The sequence below is a fragment of the Dermacentor andersoni genome, chromosome 4, assembly GCF_023375885.2.
Source record: "Dermacentor andersoni chromosome 4, qqDerAnde1_hic_scaffold, whole genome shotgun sequence".
NCBI lineage: Eukaryota > Metazoa > Arthropoda > Arachnida > Ixodida > Ixodidae > Dermacentor > Dermacentor andersoni.
Window position 1 is genome coordinate 78367806 of NC_092817.1, and position 11593 is coordinate 78379398.

At 44.7% G+C, this 11593-nt stretch overlaps 1 protein-coding gene across 1 annotated transcript; it reads left to right on the forward strand.

The window, feature by feature from the left end:
* The first annotated feature begins 4894 nt into the window (after positions 1 to 4894).
* Positions 4895 to 11339, forward strand: LOC126536336 (uncharacterized). The gene has a single exon (XM_050183265.3). The coding sequence runs from the start codon at positions 5187 to 5189 to the stop codon at positions 10680 to 10682; it is 5496 nt and encodes a 1831-aa protein (XP_050039222.1). The 5' UTR covers positions 4895 to 5186; the 3' UTR covers positions 10683 to 11339.
* Positions 11340 to 11593: the final 254 nt, after the last annotated feature.

Sequence of the window (11593 nt, forward strand, 5' to 3'; positions counted from 1 at the left end):
TATTAAATGTAATTTCTCTGCGGGCGCTGAAACCGATTACACGCATATGCTCTTAAAATTGTGCTTTATTCCAACTGCAAATTTATATTGAATCATTTTTGCTACGTATACATATTTGTGAGTGGGTTATACAACATGACGTCTCCAATTTTGCTGTTGTCAAGTGCGTCGTCTGCTAGCGAGCGCGCGTTCGTTGTGCGGACATTGGCGGACGCCCAGTTTTTCTGGCAGGAAGCCTCTGCAGTAAACCTTTTTTATGGTTTTACTTGCTTTGGTGCGCCCGTGACTCTTGTCGGCCGGTACCAATTGTAGTTTTAGGCAGTTGAACTGCTATTTTTAACATTGTTTTCTATAAGTAAGACGCACCCGCCGTGGTTGCTCAATGGCTATGGTGTTGGGCTGCTGGACACGAGGTCGCGGGATCGAATCCCGGCCACAGCGGCCGCATTTCGATGGAGGCGAAATGCGAAAACACCCGTGTACTTCGATTTAGGTGCACGTTAAAGAACCCCAGGTGGTCAAAATTTCCGGAGTCCTTCACTGCGGCGTGCCTCATAATCGGAAAGTGGTTTTGGCATGTAAAACCCCATAATTTTTTTTTAAAGTAAGACGCAATTTTCGCAACAGCCTATGTGCAACATGAAGCGACGCAAGAAAATGTTATTGACATCGTGTCATTCTACGCGCGCTTTTGTTGGTGGAATATTTAAGGGACAATGATCACAGAAAACAATATTATAGTGAAATAAATTAGGTATATTAAATGCGTGGCGCGAAGAGATGTAGATGACCAATGCACTTCTAGGTAAATCTAAGGGTACATAGACATTTATATCCACGACATATATGTAAGAGAAAAATTATCAAATAATATGAGTGCGCTGATCGAAAAAGTGAAAACTCCCGACCGGAATAAGTGTGTTTCCTTTAAAAGCTGCACCAGCCCCAGATGCACCAATCGACTTTCTGAGAAAAGGAATCAAAGCAATTATTGGACATTGATATGGACAACAGTGTTAGGGAAAGTATATTGCCTAATTGCTCAGATTGAATCGAGGAGACCGGAAAGTCTTTACCAATGTAATCTGCGTGGCTTGTCTGGCGATCTCCTTCAATCTGCCAGTAGGCGAAATGAAGTAGAAACATATAGTCTAATCGAATTGTATTTGCTATTCAAATCGCATTCGACTTAAAAATTCACTATTAAACTATCTAATAGCCGTTTCCGTTCGAGTTTAACACATAACAGCACTTTTGAAGTCTCGAAGGTGAGGGTCGATGCAAGTGATAATACCCCTGTCAAGCGGGCAAGTTATGTGCACTTACGGGGAGTGCACTTCGGGACGTTTAGTCACACTTTAGGCAATGCGCTTCTTAACGGAAAAACAGAGTGTACTCGCAGTAAAAAAAGAAATGGCGACAGACTAAGAGCGCGTTTTTAAAGATGTAAATTAACAAGAGAAAGCTGCTAAAAAGCGATTGTTTTAAGTAGAATTATATATAAAAACAAACTTCATCTATTTGTCTCAACAAAAAACGAAGATGTCTTTATTGTAAGTGTGTTGCAAGTCAATGCTGGCCAAGACGAATGCCTAGCCAATCCAAAACAACACGGCGGCGTGCGGCAGTTGATCCTGCTCATGGTCCTGCTAGAACAGTATATGAGCGAGTATTTATGAGCAAAGACGGCGAGTTCGATATTTAGCTACACTGCAATATGCTACGCACACGGCTCAAAGCACGACCGGCGTGGTCAGCACGCTTTCACACCAAAATAAACAGGAACTGAATGAACATGGCGGCGCCGCAGTGCCGCATCATTCTGGCGCCGTTAGTTGCGTACATAATAAATTCGTTTCTTTATTGTGCTGTTTCGCTTCTCGCTAAACACGAATTATATTGTTAAAAGCTGCTCGATAACTGAAATGAACTTTTGTGTCCTTTTTCTATGCAATACATTTTGCGTCGTTGAAAGCGTTGGTGGCGAGGCTAGGCACTGCTTCAAACCGTTGGCGGCGAGGCTACGCTAGGTGTTCTGTGGCTACGCACTCGGCCAGCAAAGTGCGTTCCGTGAACGTACTCCGACTTGAGTGCACTCATCTGAGAGTACACTCCGCTGCGACGTTAAGATTTGGGAAAGTGCACTTAAAAACTGAGTACACTCGCCGTAAGTGCACTTAACTTGCCCGCTTGACAGGGGTATTTTAAATAATTGTGCTGCTGGAGAGTCGTGGCTGTTCCGCAAAGGCGCAACGAGTTTCTGAGAGAATTAGCGCACGTTTGCTAATGCGTTCTGCTGAACAAGTTCCTAGCTGTCATTCAATATACACGCCCCGTTTTGGGGCAGCCTGTAAATCTGCTAACTTGATTATGGCAAGGAAAACATTTTTTGACAGTCTCACTATATCTAGCTACAACCCATTAAACTGGGTGTCCGGTGTGGTACCACATTTATCTTCTTCAACGAACACAACACTGATCTACAAATATCTCTATGTGTATGTGAGGCATGCCGTTCCTTTAATTGCTTAATTATTGTCCTTATGATACTGCTCTAGATAAATAAAACCAGCCGTATTTAATGCAGATGCTGTTTAGTTGAGCGGCCGTATATCTGGAAACGGCATTACATTTAGGTATGAAATATGAGACAAGCGTAACATGTTTTCCTCAGAAATCAAACTAGAGAATAATTACTTTCGTTTACACCCGTAGAAAAAAGCCGAAGGACGCAGCTACCTCCTTTTCTTTTTTTACAAATTAAACAAATTCGGGCGTATTAGATCTGGCGATATGATTATGAGCCACCCTGTTCAGTTCTCACCACATGGGGTTTTCTGACGTGCTCCTAAACAGAAGTACATAAGTGTTTTGACATTTCGTTCCCACCAAATTCCGCGACCTGGTTTGAACCCGTGAACTCGAGTTTAGCAGCGCAACGCCATATCCACGATGTAGCCAAAGTAGGCTACCGCACCACTTTTTTTTTTTCCTTTTTTCTTTTCGTTAAGCATGGACAGGACAAAAAATTTTACGCGGCTTACGGGCCAAAGATTACCATGTATAATAGCTTCCTAAAACTGTTTTCGGCGCCCGAGGTCCGACTGCAATAAAATAAACCGTACCTATTACTCCGCGCATATCTGTTACGCGAGGGAGACGGAAACATGAATGGAATGTTGCACTGCAGTTTTCTTTTTCTATAAGAATACTTCTCATAAGTCTGAGTACAGGGTGCCGGATGTTTTGTTTGTTTGAAGCGGCAAGCAGAAGTTTACATACGTTTATCTGTCTCCGTTTCGCAAGAGCTACTAATGGAAAACTATGTGCGCAAAAATACACACGAGAGATGCATGCTGCTTGAAGAACAAGAAAAATATTTGTTCTCCAAAGGCAACCGTACAATAATATAGTAGAATGAAAGCCGACACTGCGGCCGCAATGCACGCGCAATCACCGAGCGCGCGGCGTTAAAAAAAGTGAAATAAAGAAGGCAAACAAAGGCACCTATTCATAAGGCATAAATACATGTCATATCCAATTATAAACACAGTTCGAGTGGTCTAAACGCATATACCAGCGCGCGAAGTAGTACGAATGACCCTTCCGACATGGATCGCCAGCAGTTTCCAACGGCGCGACCTTGTTGAGGCCCAATTCGATCGCAGCGCTGCAGCAAAATTTTTCGTCGTCGCACGCTTCATTGCAAAGCATGCGGCGACCCAGCCGCTCATCAGGAAACTCTACGGCTCATTTATGTACTAGTTCTAGCACACTGTAGGCCCTGTAGGCTCATTCCACTCAACCGTATTTTAGAGGGTCCGGAAGGTCCTGAACATGGTGGTCCTGAATGTTTGGCTGCGCGTGTTCAAAAAAAGATTTTGCGCTTATCGCTGTATTGTTGTTGCTCAAATTTTGCACAACGATCGAATTTTGGCGTCGCTTCATTTATTGTAACACTCGGCACGATTAGTCGGCTGTTTTTTAAGACAAAATGAGAAACTGTTTTCGTCTATGGAAACAAATGGCGTCTAAAAAGCCGGCCCTGGCATAGACTTGTTTCGCCACCTGCCGTCATTTGCAGAAAGCGGCGTTTCAGGGAGGGCTGCCGCATAAGGTTTGTTCGATTCAGAAAAATATGCACGGTACCACCAAGGAGGTTTCTTTAACCTCCTCGGGTACCACAAACGAAAAGGCGCAAGGGGTGCCAGTTAAGGTGTGCCGGGCTGCACCCACTCACTGCAAGGTTCAAGGGTGCACTGCACCGCGGCGGCACCTTGCCTTGCACCCCGTTCAATCGAGCACGGGGGTGCAGAGTGCACCGCTGCACCTCGGGGAACCGAAGGCCTAGGTGCAGTGCACCGTGAATAGGTGCAGAAGGTGCAGAGAAACTTAGCTGAATCTAATAGACCTATATTAACTGCCGCGTGTTGCCCGCTCCTGGAAAAGGCCCGCCCTGCAATACCGCTTTCTGCAGATGACGACAGGTGGCGACAAAAGTTTATGCTCGCACCGTCGCGGCAGCAGTTCGCATCCCCACAAGTGCTGGCAAATATCCACGTTTTTCTTAGAAACGAGGCAATTAACTATGCCAAGTGTTATAATAAAGGAAGACGGCGTTAAAATGCGATCTTCTTGCAAAATTTGAATAAGAACAATGCAACGATGAGCGCAAAATGTTTTTTTTTTTTTTGAACACCGCAGGACCTGTATCGTATACAGTAATTCTAGGGCGTGGGTGTGAACCACGGCAAACCGCGGTGTAGCCGTGATGCGGACACATAACTATCGCTAGAGATTATAAAATGTGTCCACAATATCCATAAATCAACACAAACCAGAAAATAAAAGCTTGTTGTGAAACTTGAGAAAAATTAGAGAAGTAGTACGCGTGAAACTTTAAAAAATTATTTTTGGACAAAGACATGGGATTACTGTACTGTAGCGCTACCTACAAATATACTACACGTGCCGGCCTGTTATTCCCGCGTCAAACAGTCAAACCGTTAAGCCGGTGCTGTCGCTACTATACCGACCGTAACTAAACCTTAATGCTCAGTGCTGTGATTCGGAAACTATGCCGTTCGAGATGACTTCTTGCTACGCACCTTGGTTCAACTTAACTCAGTCCGCGACATCCTCACCAGCCATACGATAATGCAGGAGGTAGTTCGAACGATTCCGCAATGGTTGACGCTTGGCACCTCGTTCGGTGTGGTAAATACACTCACGCTAAAAGCGAGATTGTTTTAGACTGCGAGAACGTCGTGATTGGTCGCAATGTTGAGCCAAAGTATCGTCTAGACAGCGTGAACATCAGTCGTCAGCATGCTTGCTTGAGATACAGCAGTCACGGACAATGGGAAATAACTGATCTTCGCAGCCACAACGGCGTGTTTGTCAACGGTGCAAGAATACAGGCATCACACCGCGTTGCTCTTTCCGAAGGCGATGTCATCGGTTTCGGAAAGGCTGTGCCGAGCGGTGATGATGTGTTCGTGTTTGCATTGGAGAAGAAATGTGTGGGTGTCGCCGTCAAGAACGAATTGCCTGATTCACCAACGAGTGCGTCGCCTGCATCCGACGTCGTGTTGTTGAGCGATGATGACGATATCGTCGTCACGAAAGTACACTGTGCGAAGAGACGACTTACTGTTTCAACAAGTTCGAACAGTGCAGCTGCTACGCACTGTTCGTCGCCCTCAGCCCTTGATGCCGCTCCGCATCATGTCGCACCCGAAAAGAAACCCCTTGATGGGCGCGACAGACTTTGTTATGGTGGTTCAGCAGTCTCCACCAGTCCGGCTATTGGTACCGCTCACACCGATGTTCCGCTTACGGCTGACACGACGCGCTTCAGCATCAGTCCTCATCAGCAAGTGTTAAGTACCACAGTCGCGATTGTTCCCAAGGCAGAGCCGTCTGACGCTGTGGGGAGAGTGAAAATTGAACGGGACTGTGAATCCACTGATTCTCGATCGACGTCTAGCCGCGACACATCCAATAGCAGGTCATCACTGCCAGTGGGCTTGACCTTCACACCTGCTGCTAGCAACAGAAGCTCAGTTAAAGTGTCCTCTCCAGCACTTCCTCCTCATACACCTGGCACTTACATTAAACAAGAGGTACCAGGACACATTGCTGACATTGGAGTTGTTCCCATACGTGAACCGTCAGATGTGCCAAGTTATATCAAGCAAGAACCAGATTGCTTGACTGGAGAGCAGGCATGGAATGTAGAGAAAGCAGTGGTGACACCTGCTCACCAAAGTGAGTGCCTCGGTGATTTACCCTTGCACAGCATCGTTGGGAGTAGCTCCAGGACAGATCGTTCAAGTACTGTGTCAAGAAAAGTCAAAGTAAACTCATGCAACAGCACATCTTTATCTTGTCCCTCTGAGCAAAAAGCAGGATGTGATATTTTATACCTAAGTGATCTTGATGTGTGTGCTACTGCAAAGAAAAATGTAGCTGCTCCTGTTCATTCGTTAGGAGCACCAAAAACAGATGTCAATAGCACTACTGTGAAAGAGGAACCTGTTTTATCTGACTGCAGTAGCAACAACATGGTGCAAAGCATAGTTAAAAGCAATGTCCCAGCAGATCTGTCTGGCTCTTCTATAAGTTTTGGAAAAACTGTGCGCAGTGGTCTTACACCGAGTGGCCTAAAAGCAACTGATGCTGAGCAGTGCAGTACATTTTCTTTACATGAAAACAAGAATGGTGAGAAGTGTGCAGGCTCGAAGTATGTTCCATGTCAGGAAAGATCATATTCACCGACAGCTTACAGCAAGAATGTCAGCAATTTGCCTAACCCACCACGCTGTTTCAATTTGTTGGTTAAGCCATGCTCTGTTGTTCTTCAGAGATTCGAATCCAGCACTCTTGCTCAAGAACAACCAACTGCTTCCTTAAGTGGACAGCAGCTCACTGAAGGTGGTTTGGTCACACAAGGTGATCACAGTCATGTTGAAGCAGGACTTGGTGAAAACACTCGGAACACAACTAATGAAGACAGTTGTCATGATATATCGTTTTCTCAGGATGATGTAATAATAATTCTTTCCGATTCAGATGATGATTGTAATGGGGGAATCGATTTTGAGATCAAGAAAGAACCTGAAGAAGCAGAAGATATCATTAGCAATGATGCTGATGTTGAGGCTGGCATTCCGTGGATAAATAGTTGCTTGAATGATGGTACTGAAGAGAGGAAAACTGTGCCAGTGTGTTCAGTAACTCAAGACAAGGAGCTTGAAAAAAGACTTGTTTGGAATGAGTCAGAGCCAGAGCAGACTACCTCAACTGATCAGGAGCAACCAGAAAATGATTTCTTCCCAGCATTGTCACAAGACTTCTCTGATGATGAGGCTCTTCCAGCAAAAATAAAGAGAACAAGCACTCCTGCACGTGCAATTTTCTTGTCATCCGCCCACCATCTTGCTTGTTTGAAAGGCAAAGTGAACAGAAGCCCCAAGAAAAAGTCATGCCTGAAAGAGAAGCTGATGAAATCTATGAGACACAGGATACCAATGGCTGGAGGTGGATCAGCAGTCCAAAAGAAAGATGGTGAAGGGTTGCTTAAATCCAGCTCTGCTGCTGAATGTGAAGGTGGTTTAAAGAAGTCCCATTACAAGGTTAGGTTCCAGTCCCGTTCAGCTTGTCTACTAAGTACAGAAGAGCCATCTAAGGCTTCTGCAAGCACATCAAAAAGAAAACCAGGCAAAATGGTTAAACCTTTTAATGACATGCAAACGGTGCAGAACAGAGTTGAAGCTGCCAAGCCACTCGATGTTTCTGCTGAAAGAACAAAGCAATTGAGTCCATCTCTATATAGTGCGCAGCTGTTTCCGGAGAAGGGAAAAGCTCCCAGGGTGAGTGATGTTTCTGTTGAAACAACGAGCCAGTTGTGTCCATCTTGGAATGCTATGGAAATACGTCCGCAGCTGGAAGATGTTCCACTGTCAAATTCTGTTTCTACTGAAATTACAAATCGATTGAGTTCTTCCCTGAAAAAATGTGCCCTCGTTCCCCAGGTCAACAACTTTACAAGAGCTGACTCATCAGTACAGGGAAAACCATGCTTTTCTGTTCCAAGGTTCAAAAAAGCTGTCCGAATTTCTAGATTGGCAACGGGCTCACCAGTGCCCGCTGTTACTTCAGGTGACCCCGCTGTAGTTGAACAAAGGCCTGCAGCTCTGCCACTTATTCCGTTGCCTGAACCTATGGACATCGATGTATCTGAAAGGAGGTCACGTGTACATTTTCACATAGAAGAACCAAGTAGCAAAACTGATGAGCAGAGGGCTGAATTTGCACAACGTGTTAGGGCATCATTGAAGAAGAAAAAGTTTGAACATAGTCAGAAGAGTAAGATAAACTTGGGAGTCTTCATCTCTTACATTCTCAACTGGAAAGTTCATTGGCTAAAAGAGCAGCTGCAGTCGGCAATGCTTCCTCCTCTACTGGACATGGACAAGTTTCGAAGTAAACGCTTCATGTACAGTAGTCTGGAAGAATACAAGTTCGTGAACTACCACTTCTTGTGCCTCGAAGTGTGGCAGACTGTCTTCCGCAGCTGGCGAGAACATTTCGCACGCACCACACGCATGACATTCAGTTCTGCTGTTGTACGCCACACATGCCCTCCTGGTGACACCATGATCTTAACTTGTGTTGTTTTAGTGACATCAGAGCAAATGCACAAATCGTTATATCCATTTGAAGGTCACCTTGTCCGCCTGGATCTGCGCATTCGAGATCAGGCAAAAGCTGCACTGCCAGCATTTGGATTTGTAACTCAACACAAGTTTCTGAGGGACCCTCGTGTGCGTAATAGCGCCATCCCAGACTTGTTGCAAAGTGTGTACACTGATGGATGTATTCCTGTTACGTTGCAGATTCAAGTGAAAACAAGACCTGTGACTCTAGACTTTGGTAAAGTTCAGCGCTTGTCTGTAGTGGCCAAGATCACTCCGGCTTTGCGGCAAATGGAAGCTGTGTTAGAGCTTGAAAAATCTGCATTTGCCGAATGTATTGTCAGGCCTAATGTTAGCCATTTTTGGTGCCATAAAGGTGTGCCCATGAGCTCTAGGTTCAGAGAAAACTTCAATCATGAACAAGAGCAAGTAATCAGTTCTACTGTTGCTGCTATGAGAGTGCGTGGCGGAGAACCTAGAATTATCATTCTGCATGGCCCACCTGGCACAGGCAAGACTCACACAGTGGTTGGTGCGGTGACAGAGATCCTTCAGCACAACAGCAAACAGACTGTGCTGATTGTGGCACCGTCCAATGCTGCAGTTGATGAGATTGGTCGTCGGCTTTTGGCTCACAGGCAGCGGCAGTACAGACAGAGAGTGCCTGCGGAACAGGTTTTGAAGGTAGTCCGAATTGGCCAAAACAGCATGGTCCATGCAGAGGTTCGTGGGATATGTCTTGATGAGCTGTTGCAAAAGAACATTCAGAAGGATGAGATTGAACGGTGCAAAGAGTACGACCAGACCATTTGTGCTTTAGAGATTGAGGTGAAACGGTGCACTGACAAAAAGTGTCAGCTTGAAAAGTCTGCGTGTCAGGATGTCAGAGCGTTTAGACGTCTTGAGTTTCAGATAACACATTTGCAGTCTCAGATCCAGCAGGCTAAAGAGAAGAAAAAGCTCATAACTGACAGCCATTCCCGGCAGTTTCGTAATGTTAATGACAAGAAACTTGTAATCCTTCGCAATGCACATGTCATCCTTTCCACTCTAAACAGCTGCCGTAGCCGTCTTATGGAAGAGGCTTTTGGCTGCAACAGTTCTCATAACTTTTCATGTGTTCTTCTTGATGAAGCAACTCAGTGCACCGAAGTGGAAGCGCTCCTCGGCTTGCAGTACCGAACCAGCAGGCTGATTCTTGTTGGTGATCCCATGCAGCTCCCTGCCACAGTTGTGTCGCAAGATGCTGTCGATCGTGGATTCCAGGAGTCACTCTTTGAGCGCTTTTACAACTACCTAAAGCAAGAAGTTGACTCCAAGCCCATCTTCACACTAAATGAGCAGAGACGGATGCATTCAGAGATTTGTCAGTTCCCATCAAAGTACTTTTATAATGGGAAGCTTCGACCAGTTCTCGGGCTGGACGCCAAATATGCATCATTTCCATTGACTCCATACCTTGTGTTCAACATTAAGGACAGCCCTGAGGTTAGCGAGGCCACTAGTACATCATGGTTGAATCGTGGTGAAGCTGCCTTCGTTGCCCATCTTTGCCTTGCTATTTCCCAGCATGTTGTGAATGTGTCTCTCGGTATTATCACACCCTACCAGGCACAGAAGAGTGCTATCATCCAACAGCTTCAAGAGAGTTTCACACCAGGGGCAGCAACTTTTGATGTTAATACTGTGGATGGCTTTCAAGGCCAGGAGAGGGATGTCATTGTACTGTCATGTGTGCGTGCCCACAACCCAAGAGGCAACATTGGTTTTGTTGCTGATGCCCGGAGGCTGAATGTTGCCATCACAAGAGCCAGGAAAGCTTTGTATATCTGTGGACATCTTGACTCCCTTAAGGACAGTGAGGAGTGGAGGGCATTAATTTCTGATGCTTATCATCGTTCCAAAGTGATGGACATCTCTGCAGAATGTTCTTCTGATCATCTTGCGGACATAATCAAGAAGCACCATGTAACAGGACCATGATGAAATTGAGGGCATCATATGTATGCTTTTGTTCATACATATCTTGGATGTGCACACGTGTTGTAGTAAGTGAATGTAAATGGCCAAATTTTGTGTTTTTCTTATGTAGGCCAACTAGGGCTTTCAAAGATTGTATATGCAGGTTTCATTTCAATTTTAGTGGTTTGTTTTGTTGTGGTTGATTTTGTTTCATAGCATCTGGCATTTTGATTAGCATATGCTGCGTCTCTTCATAATTGTCATTGTCCTTCTGTTTAACTGACAGTGTTGCATTCACTGAAGACGATGGAATAAGAATTCAAGCCATGCCTCAGAATACAAAATGACTACATTGTTAGTTTTTGTGGTATTGCTGTCACTTTTTTTTCAACCTGGAATGCACAGTTTGCTACATTTGTACGTTAATGCACCTGTAAATGAAAGTTGTTAATAGTCACTTTTGATATGGTCACAGTTATTTGTTCTGTTGGAACTCTTTCATGCCGAAGCTTTTGACATATGCTGATGACAGTCAACTTCAATCACCACGTTCACATGGAGAGCAAACTTCGTGGTGTAGTAGGGGTTGCAAGCTGATGTTACACCGTGGCTCACAGAACTACATGCTTTTCTTGTGGCTTTACTTCATTACGTTAATGAAGCTTCATTTATGATGCATCTGAGTGTCATTCATTTTACTTTCTGGTTTTGAAATGCATACCCTTATGACGTTGAGTATGTTTTGGTTAAAGCCCAAAAAAGCACCAATGAAAGTGTGCAGAATGTTCCTGTGAAATTGTATTTAAAGGCACACTAAAGAGCTAAACTAAATTTAGATTGGCTATGTATTCTTCAAAACATTAGTCTTTCATTCATTAGGTAGAAAAAGGTTAGTTATTACTAGAAAAAGTAAAATCCAAGTAATTTTGTGG